This window comes from Aquarana catesbeiana, linkage group LG02, assembly GCF_042186555.1.
Source record: "Aquarana catesbeiana isolate 2022-GZ linkage group LG02, ASM4218655v1, whole genome shotgun sequence".
NCBI lineage: Eukaryota > Metazoa > Chordata > Amphibia > Anura > Ranidae > Aquarana > Aquarana catesbeiana.
Window position 1 is genome coordinate 151,538,378 of NC_133325.1, and position 20,610 is coordinate 151,558,987.

At 45.2% G+C, this 20,610-nt stretch overlaps 1 protein-coding gene across 1 annotated transcript in view; it reads right to left on the reverse strand.

Moving 5' to 3' along the window:
* Positions 1-4,750: 4,750 nt before the first annotated feature.
* LOC141127322 (gametocyte-specific factor 1-like) overlaps positions 4,751-20,610 on the reverse strand; it is a 191,605-nt gene continuing 175,745 nt past the window's right edge. Inside the window, exons 8-10 of the mRNA XM_073613637.1 lie at positions 9,535-9,629; positions 8,625-8,650; positions 4,751-6,024 (exon numbers count right to left, since the gene is read on the reverse strand). Of these exons, the coding sequence (XP_073469738.1) occupies positions 8,637-8,650; positions 9,535-9,629 (109 nt within the window). The 3' untranslated portion in view covers positions 4,751-6,024; positions 8,625-8,636. The remainder of the gene's footprint in view (positions 6,025-8,624; positions 8,651-9,534; positions 9,630-20,610) is intronic.

Consider the following 20,610-nt stretch of genomic DNA (forward strand, 5'->3'; position numbering starts at 1 on the left):
GATGTTGTCCCCAGAATGAGAGACGCACCGCCCCTCTGTCATTTGACAGTGGGTGGGCGGGCGGCAAGTGGTTAAGGTAGAGCAGGCACTGCCTACCATTCATTTAGACCCCTTTCACACTGAGGCAGTTTTCAGGCATTTTAGTGCCTGTAAACTGCCTCCCATTCATTGCAATGGGTGCTTTCACACCCGGGCGGTGCGCTTTTGGGATGTTAGGGGTGGTTTGGGAGCACTGTATAGTGCTCCCAAAACGCCCCTGCCCATTGCAATGAATGGGCAGCGATTCCGAAGCGCCACAACATGGGGGTTAAAAGGACCCGCTAGCGGCCGAAAAGCATTGCAAAAGCACCGCTTAAACAGCAGTAAAATGAAAACGAGCGGCGCTTTACCGCTAACGGCCGGCGCTTTCAGTGTGCCTGTAAACTGCCTCCCATTCATTGCAATGGGTGCTTTCACACCCGGGCGGTGCGCTTTTGGGATGTTAGGGGTGGTTTGGGAGCACTGTATAGTGCTCCCAAAACGCCCCTGCCCATTGCAATGAATGGGCAGCGATTCCGAAGCGCCACAACATGGGGGTTAAAAGGACCCGCTAGCGGCCGAAAAGCATTGCAAAAGCACCGCTTAAACAGCAGTAAAATGAAAACGAGCGGCGCTTTACCGCTAACGGCCGGCGCTTTCAGTGTGAGAGCAGCCTTAGTTCTATCTTGCCCCCCCCAGTGGGAACAATACGTGACAGCAGCGGCTCAATTACATTGCCATTCATCACTAAGATGGGAGTGTTTCATATTACCATGGTATATCTAATGCCTTGAAACTTCTTTTGTACCCTTCCCCTGACTGATACCTTTTAACAAGATCCTTTTGATGCTTTGGAAGCTCTCTGCGGAGTAGGATGCGACTAAGAAAATATCAGAAAAGACCAACTAAAACAGCTGAACTTTATTTGGGGTTAATCAGAGGCACTTTAACCGCTTAAGCCCCAGAAGATTTTAGTCCCTTCCTGACCAGGGCACTTTTTACAATTTGGCGCTGCATCGCTTTAACTGACAATTGCACGGTTTTGCGATGCTGTACCCACATGAAATTTGCACCTTTTTTTCCCTACAAATAGAAATTTCTTTTGGTGGTATTTGATCACCTCGGTTTTTAATTTTTGCGCTATAAACAAAAAAAAAAAAATCAACAATTTAAAAAAAATATATATTTTTTTACTTTTTGCTATAAATATTAAAAAACAAATGTCATCAGTTTAGGCCAGGGATATGCAATTAGCAGACCTCCAGCTGTTGCAGAACTACAAGTCCCATTAGGCATAATAAGACTGGCAGCCACAAGCATGACACCCAGAGGCAGAGGCATGATGGGACTTGTAGTTTTGCAACAGCTGGAGGGCCGCTAATTGCATATCCCTGGTTCAGGCAAATATATATTTTTCTACATATTTTTGATAAATAAAAAAAAAAAAAAAAAAAAAAAAAAAAATCACAATAAGCGTATATTGATTCGTTTGCAGAAAGGTTATAGCATCTACAAACTATGGGAAAGATTTATGGCATTTTTATTATTATTTTTTTTTTTTACTAGTAATGGCGGAGATCTGCAATTTTTAGCGGTACTGCGACATTGCGGCAGACAGATCGGACACTTTTGACATTTATACAGCGATCAGTGCTATAAAAATGCACTGACTACTGTGTAAATGTCACTGGTAGGGAAGGGGTTAACACTCGGGGCGATCAAGGGGTTAAACGTGTTCCCTAGTAGAGTTTCTAACTGTATGAGGATAGGACTGCGGGAGGAGACATATCATTTGTTCCTAGTAAGTAGGAACAGCAATATGTCTCCTCTCCCCTGATAGAACAGGGATTTGTGTTTACACACACAAATGGGGTGGGTGCTTGGGGGCTCTGCACCATGTTGAAGACAAGGGCCTCCTCCTGACAACCCTAGCTGGTGGTTGTCGGGGTCTTATCGGAATCTGGAAGTCCCCCTTTAAGAAGGGAGCCCCCCTTTGTGAATGGTTATCGGGTATAATTGTACCCCCCACCCATTCACCAAAAAAGCAGTGAAATGTAATAAAAAAAAAATAAATAAAAAAGAGCCATTTGACAATTCCTTTATTAAATAGGTTAGTCTTCTCTAGCTGTTTCTCCAGCTGTCTCCTCCTCGAGCGGTCTCTTCCCGCTGTCACAAGTACAGCGTCAACATGACTGATGTGGCAGTATGTTTAAAAAAAAAATAAATACATTTATTCAGTTTTATGCAATTGTTTACTTTACAATTTTTTTTTTACATTCTGTCATCAGTAGTTCAGTATCACCATAGTGACTACTTGGTGGGGTTTGATCAGGGATTTTTATTTTATTTTTTATTTACACTGTTTTTGCTCATAACAGTGATGATCACTATTGAACCACCTGTCAGTTTTCATCAGATCATATACGATCTGATAGATGGATGCAGTGGAGACTGGTGCTAAATTTTTTTTTTGGGGGGTGGGGGAGACGCAACAAAGCCCCCCAGGTCCACACTCAGCCCCTCCGCGGCAACCCCCCACCCCCGCAATTTGCGGCTTCTCCTCCCAGCCAACCCAATCCATCTCCTGTCCTGATTGGCCGGGTAGAGAAGCAGAAAGACAATAGCGAATATCAATTTGCTATTGTCATAAGTGGGTGGGTGTGGGGCGCAGTGCTCTGCCTCAGGGTCTAATCACGTGGCTTGAAACAAAACCCTTAGACAAAAGTACAAGTCAGGGACCCTGCATGTAAACTAGGGGGGCTGCGCCCCAATGGACCGGCAGCTCCTGGACGGATAGATAGTGGCGAACAAGTCACCGCTGACATCAGCCGCTCCATAGAGGTAAATGGAGGGTCCGATCAAGTCTGCCTGAAAAACTGACAGGCGGACCTGATCAAACAGCCTGTGTGAAAGGGCCCTAAGGTTAGATTTAGACATGCGTCTAAAATCCCCCTTACCTCTGCAGCCCAATGCTATGCTACAAAGGCTACTGACAGGCGGTGAGGAAGAGATGCAATGCCTCCTCACCACGTGTTTTAACCCAATTTTTGCCATCAAATGCACCGAAACTGCATGCACTGCACAGTTTCAGGGAGTCTGCGCCACTTCCTCATTCATTTTAATGTGTAGCGTTCGGCAGGTGGCATCGCTACAAGTCAACTTTGCCATTGGCGCAAAGCATTGCAGCCCCAGCATGTAAACACCCTGTCCGCTGCCTATTGCAGCTTGAGGGGTGTGGTTGGTGGGTTGCAGAAACACAGCTCAATCGTGCATTTTTGCTGCCCCCACCCAACCGTAAGTTTAAACCAGTGGCGGCTGGTGAAGTTTTAGGATGGGGGGGCGCGCGCCAGACCTCACCCTTACTTTTTGACCCCTCCCACTTGATGAACATGGGCATGGCTCTAAAGTGGTGTGGTTAGTGTCTGAGATGAACGAGGGATAGAGGGACAGTAGACCCAGATCCTACACAACAATAGAAATATGTGTACTCTAGAAAGTTTAACAATCAGCAGGTAAAGATACTCCAAACACCTGGTGTTAGCGTTTCAATCATCCCGGCACCAAACACAGCATAACACAAAAGTGTAAATTTCTGCTAATAATGATTTTAGTGTATTTTTAGCAAAAATATTGTTTTTATAAACATATGCGCAAATATCGTGGGGCCTTAAAAATCAGTAGCACTTTTTTGCTCTAATGGTCCTGTGCTTTCAGAAAATATATGGTTTGGGGAAGCTAGAAGTGGAAAAATGGTCTGGCCAGCTGAGTTTAAAAGTGGAGCGCAGGGCCTGGCAGTGAAAAGGTAAATTGAGAAAAAAAATGATTGCATTATCTTTGAAAGCATGTTCGCTTTACAGCATTTTCCACAAGTGCGCAAAACTTTTGCATGGTCCTGCATAGATTTGGGGAGAGATTTACTAAAACTGGTGCACGCAGAATCTGCTGCAGCTGTGCATAGAAGCCAGCTTCTAACTTCAGTTTGTTCAATTATGCTTTGACAATAGAACCCTAGAAGGTGATTGGTTACTATACAGTTGCACCAGTCTTAGTAAATCTCCCCCTTTATGTGTATATAGAGCTCACCCAGGGAACACTTTTTGCAAAACTGAAAAGCTTTGCACTTTGGCATGCTAGAAGTACACGTGCATTTTCTACGTACATAGAATTTCCACTCACGATAGAAAATGCACATGGGCATTTTGCCATAAAATTAAACCCTTTGTTACCCAAATCTCAGATGAAGAACTAGAAGCAAATTATATAACCAAAAAGAGCAAGAAGCATGAAAACACAAAGTCACCAATCAGAATACATTTTACAATAGCCAGGCTGCTACAGACACTATGGTGTGTATTTACCAAAGGCAAAGATACTGCACCTAGGAAGTGCACTAGCACTCTGCAAGTGCAGTTGCTCCAGAGCTTAGTAAATGGGGTAAAGCTTCAAATATTGCCCAATCACACGCAAGGAAAAGAAAAAAAAACTATTTGTGCTTGTACATGATTGGATAATGGAGAACAACAAAGCTTTCTGTCATTTACTAAGCTCTGGAACACAGTGCATCTATACTTGTAAAGTGCACAGTCTATTTGTATTTTGTAAATCAACCCCTATATAAAAAACATGGTTTTATTGGCTTTTTTAAACTTGGGGAAAAAAAAACTAAACACAAATAAGCAAGCAAGAATGATAACATGTCCATTTTTATTTTCACAAAATCAGAACTGTACCAAAATCACTGAACATTTTGGGGAAAATGTATGTATATTTTTTTCTAATGTAGCTGATTTTTACAAAAAAATTATGGAAATGACAAATGCTGAACTTGGCTCTTTTTTCATGTTTCAACAGCAGTTATGCAGCTACTACATATACATTTTACGATATCTCAGAAGTCGGAGTCTTCCTTTGTGAGATGGATACAGTTGCCCACATTCTCCAATCTATGACTTTGCTTTTAAATTTGGAGTAACACTGCTCTGCAACAACAAAAGTAATGATCTGTAGCCATTTTCTTCTTGCTGACCAGATGGCAAAAAAACAAAAGGGTAAGCCAAAACAAAGATAACAGATGTACACCCTGTACATATATGTAACCTGGAATAATTCTAACAGTACAGACTTTTGAAAGAAAGAATAAACCCTTAGATATTTTAAAATAAGGTATCAAAACTAACATCTTTAATATTTTTAAATTGTAAACTCACATGGTACAAAGTGCTAAATTCACACAAGTAGTAACAGGTGTTTTAAAGAGGGAGTAAACTTCCTTTGTTGTTTTGTACCTACTAGTAAGCCTATAAAAAGGCTTAATGGTAGGTACAGTAAATATAACGATGGTGCACGTTTAGGAGATGTGTAGCAGCAGGTCACTTCACCGGCACATCGTCCATCGAAAGAACCATGCAGCGGCCATGACTACCGCATGCATGCATAGCAGCTCAGCAATTCAAACAGCCGGAGCCCGCAAACCCAGAAGGGAAAGTGGGCGAAGATGGATTCCCTGTCAGCAGTGACAAGGTGCCGATGGAGGGATCCATCTTTTAGGCAAGCATGTCATAATGTGCTAGTATGCGGTGCACAATAGATCATTATGACACTACCCTGCGGGGGGTGTTTTAACAGTTTACTACTGCTTTAAGCACATTCTAGAATACTCATCTGTTATGTATATGCAGTACAGAAACCTAGATGTGTCCTGCAAAGGTTTTTAGCATCAAAACTTTTGCACATTTTATAGAAAGGTTGGTCAATCAAAACTTTACTAGCTTCTAAATGTTCAGGCTGTCCAAACATGTCCTTTTTAAAGAATTGAAAATAAATGCAAGGTCCCAGATGTACCAAAAACAACAAATACTAACAGGACCTAAACTGTATTAGGCAGGACAACTCAATTACTCAACTAGCATAATTCCTATATTAAACAGAACCTCAACAGAGAGCAGTCAAGGCACTCAGGAGATCAGATGATAATTGGTCTTCTACTCATTCTACAGTGCGCAACATCTGAAGAAAAAGAAAAAAAAAAGTAAAACCAATATATTTAATATATATCACAAACAATCTAAAGACAAAACTAACTTCCAGAGTAAAATGTTGGCCTTTATGTGTACAATTTGGACACTCCCCCCTCTCTCTCAATTCTTAATACAGCCTTCATATTTAGAATGGCTTTTGAAGTACATGAAAAGCACAGGCATTATTTTCTATAGAGTCTCCAAGAAGATTTGTGTCAGATTGCAAGGTTTCCAAGAGTGATAATGGACAAAACACTGTGCTGGTATGTCTTGGTTGTATGGATAAAACAAAGGCTTATTGTAAGGAGAGAATACTAGTTATCACTAAAATCTAAAATATATCCTGAACTTTTATTTAAACCTCAAAATTACAGAAAATGGGGCTTTAGTACTCGTTGAGGGACACAAATTCAGAGACTGTTGGGTGTTACTGCCACTTGCACTGGTAAATGAAAAAAATTGTTGGCCAACCCCTCCTCCCACCATGCCTCAGTTTTTTGGTAAAGCATTTCAAAGAGCAAGATTATAAACACAGAAGGGGTGGGACATATGCCCCTCAATGTACTCCCAGAAAATTATTTTATATTAAGTCCTGTAATCCCTAGTCCTAAAATCCCATTGTCTTCCTTGGCCATTGAGGGACACAGGAATTAGAGATGGGATGTCCAAAAGCACAACACTTGAGGAGTGGGCAACAACAAAACACTAATAGACCCACAAAAAAACACCTTCCACAGCCATGTGCAGGAGCAGAAAGGGAGAGAACACTGATCGGTTCAAACCGAGCTCTTTGGAGTGCCAGAAAAATCTAAATTCAGATCCCACATAGCCACGGGTGAGTGCTCAGGGGCAGCCATCCTGTATAAAGGTCTTGAACAAAGAACGGGAAGCCAACAGTCTCTGGAACAGAATTGCAAGTACAAAGACCTGACCCATGATAATGGTGCCAAGGGCCAACCAACTGCAAAAAGGTCAGAATTCGTCCCACTGAGAGATTCCTAGGGTGAAAGTTTCTTATATCACATCATGCAAAGTATGCCCACCATACTGGTAGACTTTGTGGAATATAGACTTCCTAGGTTTAATCATTGCAGGAATCTCAGATTAGAAAATGCCTCTTTCAGAACTTTGGCTTCTACAGCCAGCAAACTTGAAGCAGGATGGTAAATCAGTCCGAGACACAAGATCTGGAAAAGCCCACATACAGTAACATCCTCTAGGAGCCTGATCACGTTTGCATATCACATCTGCCTGCTAATTACAACAGTAAGGATCCCTAGCATGTCCTCCAGCTTGATCCTACTAAGTAGACAAGGAAGGAGGTTTCAGGGGAGGAATAACATAGATTAGGGTGAATGGATCACATGAAGCCACCAAGGCATCCACTGCTTCCGCTAGAGGATGTACCTGGAGATAAACTTGTCCAGTTTGTTGTTCAAGCTAGAGGCCAGGAGGGCCACACACTACATCCCCCCACCTGTACCAAAGGTCCTGAAACATCTGTTACAAGTAAAAACAATTAAAAAAAATAAATAGAAAAAAGTCCCTAAATCTATTCCATAGTTTGTAGACGCGATAACTTTTGCGCAAACCAATCAATATACGCCTATTGCGATTTTTTTTACCAAAAATATGTAGAATATATATCGGCCTAAACTAATGAATAAATGTTTTTTATATTTTTGTTTGGGATATGTATTCTAGCAAAAAGTAAAAAAACTTCCCAAAATTGTTGCTCTTTGTTTATACCACCAAAGGAAAGCTCTATTTGTGGGGGGGGGGGTGAATTTTGTTTGGGTATAGCATCGCATGACCACGCAATTGTCAGTAAAAGCAATGCAGTGCCATATCGCAAAAAATGGCCTGGTCATTAGAGGGGCAAATCCTTCTGGTCCTTAAGTGGTTAAACTGTTACATCCATGGGTCTACTTCCACTTTAACAAAGGATTTTATGAACTATGGTGATGCTAACTTTGGTACCTATATAACTCTGAAGGCAGCATTGGAGCCTGTTCACAGAAAAGCACACTAGTTGCATGGAACACCTCCGGACTAAACAAGTTTGCTGCATTCTAAACAGCTATTCTATCAGGCAGTTTGAATTAACATCTGTGTTAATTTCAACCAATGAGAAAGGCCAGCTTTATACACCAAAAATTTCCTTCAAATAAAAAGGACCTTTCTTCATTTCACTGCACATTTTGGTTAAGAATTTCCAGACATGTTTCAAGCTCACAAATATATACAGATCCTCGTTTAACGACCACTGGGACTTACGACCAACTCTCCCCATCCTGACCCGCTATACATCATTGTATTATACAGTACAGAATTATCATTTGTGTTCTGTACGTATGCAAATTAAAATAACGTTATTGACCCGAAGTTTTGTGCTTAAACTTTTTTTCACAATACAGTAGTTAAGAATGCTTAAAATATCTATTACTTGTAGTTCCTCGTTTAACGACCAAATCGTTGGAACGGAAACCTGGTCGTTACGTGAGGAGAGCCTGTACAGCATTTTGTATGGCTATTTTAGGTTTCCTATGCTAGTGACAGAAAAGAGAAGTTTGCCTGCAAAGTACTTACCCAAACATAGCATCAGACACTATTATCTGTAATAAAATACAAATGTCAGTGCTCAATTATTACAATGCTACGCTATGATTCTGGTGCTAGTAGGTTCAAGCTGATATTAATACTGCCATACACTAGGTAAACGGTTGCCAATTCCAAAAATACAGCATGCCAAGCATTCGCTTTCATTTTTAAACATGCAGTATAAAAAAAAAACCTCTTGCAGGTTTTATTGCATTTGTCCCTACTGGGTAAATTTCGCCTCCATTCCAGTCAGGAATAAAGTGATAGGAGATTATTCCAAAAGGGAAACACATGTTTAGCAGAGTGATGAGTGTTAAAACCTCTGAATGTTTTTATTTCTGTCTGTGCTCTCCCGGCAACTCAATTCTTTAATGCGCATCACAGGGCAGGAGTGAAAGAAAATTGGATCCCCCAATTGGATCACATACAGAAAAAAAAAAACGTCAATGATAATTTCATCCAGTAGCCATAAACGCTGTTCAATAAATAGATGGCGCTTGGTCTACTGTGACACTTTAGTGACACAAAACATAGCAGGGTGGAATGATGCTCATCTTTGTACCCATCTGTTTTCAGTAATAAAAACAAACAAGAATTTTAACTTCTCAACTCACTTAATCCAAAACTAAAAGAAAAAAATGGATGGAGATAATGTTTAAAATTTAAGAGAACATTAAAAAGTGGAATTAAAAAAAAAAAAAAATGATGTAGCTAAAGTTACAAATGTAATAAAAAAGTGGATAAAAACCCCCACAGAGTAAAAAACTGTATAAAGCATAACCAAACAAATGACTGCAGTACTGAACAGCAGACAAGAGAAGAAAAGCTGTACCAGAGCTCCCTCTGAGCTTTACAATATGGTATTACATGCCTCACAATGTGGTGCAGTGTTACTTACTGACTTTCCATGGCAGCACATATGGTAGAGATTTAGGAGCACGAAGATTAGAGTCGAGACTACTCTTGGGATCCATCAATGCACCACCTTGAGGACTGCAAATCAAAGCAAGACTATTAAAATATCTTCCACACAATACATTTTTTTTATATTGTTATTATACATGCTTTATATAATGCCAACAGTTTGCATATTGCTTTTCTGTAAAAGTGATGCATATACTGAACAAAGCAGGAGGCTTGCTTCTATCTATATTAGCTGAGCAGATTTGCCATTCTGATGGACAATGTTGCTGAAGTAAAGTGAGAGGAATGCCAACCTATATTGGTGACAAATGTAAGCGAGCATCTCCCCACACTTTCCTAAAGTGATTCTCACTCGCTTCCTTGTTTAGGTCGCTGTGACCAGATGGGAAAAATAGCAAAAAACAAAACAGAAGTCCTAAAACTTTGTCGTTCTTTTAAAAAAAAAAAAATTATAGTTATTCGCTGGTAACGAATTTTCCAGGAGTCTTTCAGCACAGCCACCTATGAGAGACCTCGGCTCCTCCCTAGGAAACACCACCAAGCCTAGATTTAAAAGTCATGCTTCCCTGCCAGCTCCTTAGTTCTTCAAGAGCAACTCCAGCTGGAGAGACAAGAACCTGAGTCAGGAACCCAAACGGAAACCAACCAGGGTGGTGGGTACATGGTGCTGTCCTGAAAGACTCCTGGAAAAGACGTTACCAGTAAATAACTCTAATTTTCCCATATTGTCTTTAGGACAGCCACCTATGAGAGGATAAGGGAGCACTTACCCTTAGGGTGGGACTATGCCTTACATGACTGTGTCCAAAGAGCCCAATCCCTTTGCTGACAAGATCAGCCTCTAGTGTCAGGTAAAAGGTGGGAGAGCTGAATCATGTTGCCGCTGCACAGATCTGGGGCGGAGTAGCATCAGCTTCTCTGAGATCTCCCTACGTATAGGCTTGTCCAATTGTTGGCTAATGCCATCTTGCCCAGGTACTGCTAGAGATTTTAACCCTTACTTTAGTCCCTGCCAAAGAACAAGGAAGGAAAGCCTTTGACACGTGAACCAAAGTTCAAAAGGAAAGTACCACTAGGGCCTGCAATAAGTAAAGTTTGGTCCTACTATGGAGACTGCTGACCTAAAACTGGTCCAGCTGCCGTAATGCCTCCAAATCTCAGATAAGTGGAGCATAAAATATAATCTTGGGTGATCCCTCTTAGTAACCAGACCACCAGGTTCCCCGAGCCCTCAGGACAGAGAACCGTGGTCCTTTAAGCCTGTGTGATACAATGAGAACGACTGTAGTGATCTCTGTCCACCGGTAAGACTACGGGTGGGCAAGATTGCATAGCACCTGGGGAAACGCATCTACCCAAGAGTGCCATCCCTATACCGTTTCAGGCCCAAAGAGGAAGTTTTATGGGAGGAAACTAGAGTTCCCAGAGAAAACTTGAGATCTCAGGGTTAACGGTCCAGATGGAAGTGCCCGCAACTGCAAGAGGATGTCTCCACTGAGTTTAGTCTTAACTTCCGTGATCAGATGAGATCGGGTGCATTCAGGGTGCTGTGGCCATAGGCCAGCATTCCTACCTGTGTCACCCTTGTATTTCACAGGAGGGGCTTTCCTGTCTGCTATGAGATTCAAGAATCGCCTCTTGCCCAGGACAAAGAACAGGTCACCTGTGGGAGGAATAGCGCACAGTCTTGGACATGCTGTGCGTCACCCACCACTTGGGGGGCTGCCTGTCCTCTTACTGACCGTGCATCAATGTATGTCTGCAATTGTGCAAGACAATATTCTGAGATGCGTGACACCAGTATAAAATGCCAGAGTAGTTCATTTTCCTACAATGAAAAGAATCACAGGTCCCTTTCAGAAGAGAGTGTTCATTTTCTTGAGCATGGAATCCAACAATACCCCTCTGTCTCCCAAGACTAGGCAGACAAGTCTGGATCTGTGGGGAAAAAAAAAAAAAGCTGCGTCTGATGGGAGCAGAGGGTACTGAACCGAAGCCTTCTGAGAAGCTGGACCCTAGTCTTCTCCAGCTTCCATCAGACCTAATGAACAGGAACGCCCTTTGTCCTTAGTCATGGAGCAAGAGTGTTTTTGTTCTACTGCAACCACATCCTCCAGAGAAATTTTGTAATGAGGAGGCGATTCACCAGGCAGGCCTTCTCCCACGTTTTTTTTTTTAATCAAAGTTTATTGAGTTTAAGAAACAATACAGAATGTTACATACAAGATATAAGGTGCAACAGGCACCACAATAATATAACAGGATACATATAATGGTCTGACAAATCGCACTAATAGCTGGAATAATACCAAAGTTACTTACACTTGGAACATGAATTTATGTAATCCTTGCTAGTATGGGCAACGGAAGTGCCCGCTAATTAGCCTTGTTAACTGGTTTTGAAAAATAATTGGCATTAGTCAAAGCAAGTAAAGGAGTCGTCCACCCATCTGTCCCAAATTTTATTAAATTTACCAGGGCATCCTCGGTGAGAGTGGAGGACTTTTTTGTAGGGAAGGGTGAGATTCACAGCCCTCTTCCACTGTTGAATTGTAGGAGAGGCGGGTCTGAGCCATAGTTAGGCAATCTGCATTCTAGCAGTGAATAGGGTTTCCTGTAGGAATATCGTCAGGTACTTCCTGTCCTCAGATATGGGAAGGAGACCAAGAAGGCATTGACATGGGCACAATGTTAGGGGAGAACCCATGCGATCATGAAGAAATGTAATGACCTGTGCCCAGTATTGCTGGATGCGTGGACAGGACCAGATGAGATGATAAAAGGTACTGTTTGTATCGCCACACCTGGGGCAGGCTGGTTCAGTGTCTGGTTTGTATTTGGACAGACTGGAAGGAGTGATGTAAGACATGTGAAGGATGTAGAGGTGGGCGAGTCGATCGGACAATTTAAGCGAGACTTTAGAAACCTCTAGTATTTCCCCCCCCACTGCTCATCCCCTATCCCCCCCAGATTAGCTTCCCACCTAGTTTTCAGCTGGAATGCGTGGGCGGTGGCCCTTGGTAGAAGAAGATGATTGTACAAAGCAGAAATTAATTTCTTAGGATCTTTGCCAAGGACCATATCCGCCAAGGTCACCGACTCCAGCCTAGGGACAGAAACATTAAATTGAGATTGAAGGGCATGTCGGACCTGTATGTATAGAAAGAGCATGTGGTTTGGGATATCGAATTCCTCCTTGAGGGCTTGGAATGGCTTAATGGCACCGTCAGCAATACGTTGAGACAAGTATATGACTCTCTTGGCAATCCATATTTTGCGGTAGGGGATGGTCATTAGTTCCAAAAGGCGGGCATTATCCCAAAGTGGCGAGTGAGCGTGCGGGGTGGGGAGGGGGCAGTAATAGTTTGTGCTAGTTGCCAGATTTTGCTGTGGTGCGATAGCATATGCCGCCTGTCACCTAAGCGAGAAAGGCCCCGGTGTTTGCAGAAGAGTATATGAAAAGGGTGGGCCACTACATCGGTAGCCGCCATACACACTAGTGTGGAGTAGCGGAGCTTGTCATGTCTGTTAAGGTAATAGAGGTGGGACAGTTGGGAGGCTATGTAATATAGTGCTAGGTCGGGGAGTGCGGTGCCCCCCAGATTGACAGGGCGCTCCAAGGTCTGCCATGACCGTTTATGTCTGGCGGAACCCCAGACGAACGTGTTAAGAATGGATTCAATATTTCTGAACACATGGGCTGAGATATATAGCGGGGCATGCCAGAAGAGGTAGAGTAGTTTGGGAAGGAGGATCATTTTTACTAGGTTTATACGGCCCATGACTCCAAGACTGAGTCTGGACCAGACGTGAGTTTTATGTTTAAGAAGATCATATAGTGGTTCCCAATTTAACCATGTATAATCTGTAAGGGAGCAGGAGCACTGTACACCCAAATATCTGAATTGATCGGTCCTCACCAGGGGGAGAGCTTCCTGTGCAGCAGTAGGGGCAGTAACGTCTATAGGGAGGATTTGAGATTTGGACCAGTTTATCTGCAGTCCCGAGAAAGCACCAAAATGCTGGATTAGATGTAAGGCCGCGGATAGTGAAGTGCCCGCATCCTCCAAGTAAAGGAGTATATCGTTCGCATAAAGACTGAGCACTTCAGTCACTTGTCCCATGCGGAGGCCCCGTATATCAGGGTGTGCCCTTATGGCAATGGCCAGTGGTTCTACAGTCAGCGCATATAGCATAGGGGAGATAGGGCAGCCTTGACGGGTTCCTCAGGACAGAGAAAAGGGACTAGAAGTCTTTCCATTTACCTCGATCCGGGCGGTGGGTGCTTGATAGAGGAGTTGGAGCCACTTAACAAATCTAGGGCCAAAGCCAAAACTGCAAAGGCATTCCCATAAGTAGCCCCACTCCACTGAATCAAATGCCTACCACCCTCGATACAACGCTTGGAGGTTCATGAACAATCTTCTAAGGTTAAATGCTGTGTTTTTGTTGGGCATGAATCCTGTTTGGTCGGCATGAATGAGGCTGAGTATTACTTTATTGAGTCTAAGGGCAAGAATTTTGGCTAATATTTTAACGTCTAAATGTAGGAGGGAGATAGGGCGATAAGATTCGGGATAGAGAGGGTCCTTTCCTGGCTTCGGGATGAGGACCATCAGGGCCTCGCCCATGGTACGCGGGAGCATACCGAATGTAAAAATATGGGAATACAGTGCTTGCAGCTTGGGAAGAAGAGCCTCTTGAAACTGGGAGTAGAATTCTAACAGGAGGCCGTCAGAGCCAGGGGCTTTGGATGGCGGTAGACATGCTATTGCTTCTGCGATGCACTCCTCTGTTATGGGTGCTTCTAGGAGTTCCACTTGGGGGCCCGTATGGGAGGGAAAATCTATGTTCTGTAGGAGTGAGTGTAATTCGCTCGGGGGACGGCTAGCTCTTGAGGTGTACAGGTCAGAGTAAAAGCGTCTAAACTCCTGGGCTACCTGTGCTGGGTCTGTGAGGGTGGTCCCAGCTTCAGAGAGGAGCTGGACCACTACAGGGGGACTATGATCTATATGAGCCATATACACCAGGAGTTTTTACTGCTCGCTATGCTCATAGGTTTTTTGCTGAAAAAAATTCCCTTCTTGGCCTTTTCAAAATGTAAATGGTCTGTGAGTCTGGAGTGCAGGCGTAGCTGAGCGGAGTTTGAAGCTGTTGGATCAGCAAGGAACACCTGCTCAAGTGAGCACAGTTTTTCTTCGGCTTGTTGTAGAATGAAAGCCACTCCCTCCTTAAGAGCTGCAAACTGGAAAGGTGGGGGAATGTAGAAGGCCAGGAGGAGGACCTCGAGGCCTCCCACAGTAGCATGTAAGAAAAGGAACCTGCCCTGCAGAATCTACCGCAAGCCATGAAGCTGAAACTGAACCGTTTTGGCAATGAGAATGGCAACTCCTCTGGAGTTATTTGTGTAGGGGGCCTGGTAGATCCAGCCCACCCAGGGTTTTTTCAATGACATCTGCTTTTGGCCCGTAATATGGGTCTCTTGTGTCTATTTATGTGCGTAGAAAGGATCATACAAGCATGTAGTTTGAATGCCTCCCACACCATCCCAATCAAGATGTAAGAAAAGGAACCTGCCCTGCAGAATCGACCGCAAGCCGTGAAGCTGAAACTGAACCGTTTTAGCAATGAGAATGGCAACTCCTCTGGAATTATTTGTGTAGGGGGCCTGGTAGATCCAGCCCACCCAGGGTTTTTTCAGTGACATCTGCTTTTGGCCCGTAATATGGGTCTCTTGTGTCTATTTATGTGCGTAGAAAGGATCATACAAGCATGTAGTTTGAATGCCTCCCACACCATCCCAATCAATGCCGAGCCTGCATTGGAGTGGAAATAGTGTATCCATTCAAGCTGAACAGCCTCTAAGTCAGGGAGAACCGTTAGCCAGAATGGATTCAACCTCCAGATGCAGGTCGGAGGAGCAGAGGGCAGGCGGAGAGTAGCCCAGTAAGGCGAATGATCCGATAAGACCCTGGCACCAAACCCCACTTCAAGGAGGTCTGGGGTCAGGGTGGAGGACAGCATAATCATATCTATACGGGACATAGCAGTCTGGGAGGGGGTGAAAAAGGAGTAGGCAGTTGTTGTAGGGTGTTTAAGTCTCCATGAGTCGGACATGGCAAATTCCGAGAGGAATCTGATAAACCTGGTCAGTGTAGGCTGAGTTGGTAATGTGGTGGGCGGGTGGAATCTGTCAAGATAGGAGGTCTACTATCATGTTGAAGTCCCCCAGCCACATAGCTGGCACTGTGGGCTGTTGAGTCATGAAAGCCACTCCCTCCTTGAGAGCCGCAAACTGGAAAGGTGGGGGAATGTAGAAGGCCAGGAGGAGGACCTCGAGGCCTCCCACAGTAGCATGTAAGAAAAGGAACCTGCACTGCAGAATCGACCGCAAGCCATGAAGCTGAACCGTTTTAGCAATGAGAATGGCAACTCCTCTGGAGTTATTTGTGTAGAGGGCCTGGTAGATCCATCCCACCCAGGGTTTTTTCAATGACATCTGCTTTTGGCCCCTAATATGGGTCTCTACAATAACAGATATATCTGCTCGCATTTGTTTAAGGTAGGAGAGGACTGCAAGCCTTTTAGGTTTAGCTCTCAGCCCTCTCACATTTTATGTGACTAGCTTAAGGGTTGCCATCATAGTAGCTGTGTTTGGCCACTCAGTCGGATCAGCAGGGGGCGGCACAAGTCCACACTCACATAAGGTGCAATTGACACATATACATTTGAGCAGAAATTCCATTGCCTGTCTCATAGTGGAGCCCTGCATGCATGCCAGAGAGAGCGATAAAGCATCAACAGCAGACCTGCAGGGGCCACGCAGAGAGCCGGACAGACAGGTAGCATCTTTAGTGCATAACAGCATAAATAGTGCAATATAACACGTCAGACACTGTGGAAACAGAAAAAGAAATAAAACTGTAAAAATATTGCCAACTGAGGACCAGCGTGGCATAGCAAACTTGTGGCAGCCCTCCACAGCCGTGGGGGGCTGGGGCTGGCCAGGGAAACAGCTTGAGAGGACAGCGAAGTGCACCGTTGTCCTTGAGCAGGGGAAAAAAAGAAAACAAGAGACTGCAGTTGGGGAGAAAGTCCAGGTGCACTCTCAGCCATCAAAGGGGGCGAACAAAAGTTAACAGAAGTGCTTAACGGTGCTGGATGGTCTAGAATCTGGGTGCGGAAGGGAGGTGCAGATACATTGTACAAGAGTGGCTGAAACTGTGCTCTGTTGTGAGGGACAGTACGTGTTAAATGAAGCACCAGAAGCAACATCACATCAGCATTACTGTGGGCCGGGAGAGAGGGGTAAGGGCAGAGTGTGAGTGCCTCAAGGGTTGCCGCAAATGCGGCCAAAGATAAGGGGAAAACCGGCCAAGGCCTATGCACTGTTCATAGTGAGGACATCGTTGACTGGGGTCTCCGGATCTCAGTCGAATGAGGGACATCTCAGGACAGTTGTGCACGGTATGATGGTGCAGGGGCATCTGCGTCTCGTTTCTCCAGCCATGGGATAACTGCAGAAGGGTCCTCAAAGAAATGAGCTCTGCCATCGCGGATAACACAAAGGGAATAACATAGCATAGACAATATGGTGATTGCGGAGATGGCGCTTGGCATCGGAGAATTGCGCCTTTTTCTTACTGGATCTTGGTGGAGAAATCTGGAAACGCTGATGTGCGAATTGCCGAATGGGATGTTGCCCTTCTGACTAGTAAGGCGCAGGACGGCATCTCGGTCCCGCTAATTGAGCATCTTCGCGATAAAAGTGCGCGGGGGGGGGTTGCTCCGGATGGTGGAGGCCTGGAAGCCAGACGGTGAGCGCGCTCCACCACGAACGTGAAAGAGAAGGCCTCCCTACCAAAGTTGGTAATCAGCAGATTCTCCAAAAACGAGGCGCGGTCCGATCTCTCCAATCTCTCTGGTAGTCTAACAAATCTGAGATTGCAGCAGCGAAGTCTATTTTCCATGTCGTCCTGTTTACTCAGGACGAGATTTAGCTGATGTTGGAGCCGCTCGGTAGCTACTTGCAAAGGAGGGGTGTCGTCTTCCATCTGCGCGACTCTGCACTCTGTCTCAGTTACCCTCTCCCGCAATTTGTGCATGTCCTGGTGGATGAGGGAGATGTCGACCTTGACCTCCTCAATCCTGGACGTGAGGATCGATTGGCAAAGGGATACAGCATCGAGGATGCGAGCGGTGTCTCCGGAAGGCAGGACCTCCTCCCCGAGCTTGATGTGGCGCCATCTTCCCCCGCTGTGTCTTGGCTGTCATTGCGATATTTGCAGTGTTTGGCCATCGCTCCCTGAGCTTTCTTCGGCGGCGACATTGGCACAGCAGCTTCACTGGGTGATGCTGATGTTTTGTGCTGATTTGAGGGATGATTAAGTCCCGCAGGATCAAGCTGTAGGATAAAGTGCAGCCGGAGCTCTCACGCTGCACTCCTTACGCCATGCAGCTTCAGGCTACGCCCCCAGCCTTCTCCCACTTCTAAACAAGTGTTCTAGAAACCTGTGTATCTTACTAGGGTCTGGTCACCTGAAGGCCTTTAACCATCCAGGGGGCCACCCCCTGATATTGGGCCCTGGTCACCAGAGCACCCCCTGATATTGGGCACTGGTCACCAGAGATCCCCCGTTTAGTTTCCTATATCAGGTGAATACAGGTGGTGCATATAGGTGGCCATCAGGCAAAATCCGGCGGGCAACCCTGTAACCTCAAAACACTAGTGAAACATGCAGGGTGCTAGCTTGGATGGGATTCAAACTCATGACTTCAGTGCTGGAGGCACAGTTTAGGTGCAACACCTTCAATGTGAGCTCTTTTTCGTCACTGTTTGTGGGTCGAGTAGGAGAACCTGAAAACCCTTGCCTGAAGATTTTAGGTGAGCTGATTTACTGGTTCCTACACAGGCAAAGTTTTCAATGCAGTGCCTATAGTGCATACTCTGCAAGCTGACCCTTCTGGTCATGAGTGCACGCCATCCAGCCGATGTGCCAGGTATATCAAATGCCAGCATGTGAGATACCTCACACAAACACAGGAAGAAAGCAGCCAGAGGATTTACCACCAAGCCAACTGTTCCCTTTGTAGTAGAGCATGCTCATCCTATTTCTTCAGGATTAGGACTGGTGGAAAAATGACATAAACCATTGGAGCCAGCACACCCCCCAGAGCAAGTAACACAGAGCCAACTGCTCCTCCAGCAAGTCTGGATTCCTGGTCGCGCCGTGTGGAGACTGTAACCTCTCCAGCGCCAGCTGATGATGTCATACGTCCCGGAAGTGACCCCACTGGATGCTTCCTGTGGGCCAGCTTGGAGCGCAATAGCTCCGCCCCCTTCACGCTGCGGCTTCCTCTTTCCCCTACACATACCAGCCATGCTGTCAGCAGGGAAAGTACGCCACCCACCGCCTATGTGCTTGCAGACATCACCGTGGTGCCTTTGCACGTAACAAGGGAAACCTTCGGTCCCCCTTTCCCCCCCAGAGGGGGTGACTGGCAGGAAAGGGTACGGTACCCTACCACTGGTGAGGCAGTCTGGGGCTGTGGGATTTAACCACCCGCCCCCTGTTTGTGAGGCAGTCCAAGCCCTGGGACCTTTCCCACCAGCCAGACCAGTAGGGACCACCCCCAGGAGAGCACATAGAACCACCAGCCCCCAGGTCCCATGTGCCTCTTCCCCTTTGACCAAGAGGAAACCCCACCTGTGGAGCTGCAGGTGACAGACAGCTAAGGGATGCAACCCCCTGGTCCTCCTTACCTTACGATGGCTGATGTCGGCCACGCCAGGATGGCCCCTACCTCTGACACGCTCCTGCCCTAAAAAGGATGGTCTTGCCTCTGGAACCTCCAGCCACCTGTGTGACTTTTCTGGCTCCCCATCAGCCAAAGCCTGGCCCGTCTTCAGCATCCGTGGCTGGAACCAGAAGCCGCGGATCAAAGAGGTGCACACCCCCCGCCAGAAGTGACATCACCCACCACGCAGCCCCGCTGTGAGCTCAGTGCGGCTCGCAAACAAAAATGTGAGGGGGGGAAACAGCACCTCCTCCTGAGTCTCCACGGAGAACTTGAAAGCGGGCCCCCAAAGCATCCCACAACACTTTTGGAGAGCTGGGGTGGCAACGGAAAAAGTGTGGCTGCCAGGTAACCTCTCCCCAAGGCATCTCACCGCCACTAGTTCCCAGAGACCTGTCTCCTTCCTGGACATACGGGCTTCAGCCTCCCTGGCTGTCTTTAGCCACGGTTCCTCGCAGTGTCTCCTGCCAGAGGAAATGCCAAAAACTGAGGAGCCGGAGAGGAAGCGTGCCTTTTAAATCTAGGCTGGGCTGTGTTTTCTAGGAAGGGAGGAGCCGGTCTCTCTCATAGGTGGCTGTCCTGAAAGACGATATGGGAAAAAAAAGAGCCATTCTGGCTGTAAACACACCAAGAAAGTCTAATTTAAGGTACAAGATGAAGGAACAGATAAGAAAGTTGACTTGCAAAGTCACTTTCAGAAAAAACACCATCTTGCGGTCAATCACATGAAGCTGAAAAGGTACAAAGTTATGATTGTTTTGCAAGAAACCCTTACCAAGACAAACATGGAGGCGGTCATTGCTTACTTCTAATTCTGCAAATAAGCAGAATTATTTCTGACACAGACCTATCAATTGAGTTGCCTTTAAAGCGATTGTAAAGGCTAGTTTTTTCCCTATAACAACAAACATAGTTACATAGTATGTGAGGTTGAAAAAAGACACAAAGTCCATCAAGTCCAACCTATGTGTGTGATTATATGTCAGTATTACATTGTATATCCCTGTATGTTGCGGTCATTCAATAGTTTCTTGAAACTATCAATGCCCCCCGCTGAGACCACCGCCTGTGGAAGGGAATTCTACATCCTTGCCGCTCTTACAGTAAAGAACCCTCTACTTAGTTTAAGTTTAAACCTCTTTTCTTCTAATTTTAATGAGTGGCCACGAGTCTTGTTAAACTCTCTTCTGCGAAAAAAATAGGATTTTTTTAAAACAGCTTACCTGTAAAATCCTTTTCTTTCAATGGACAT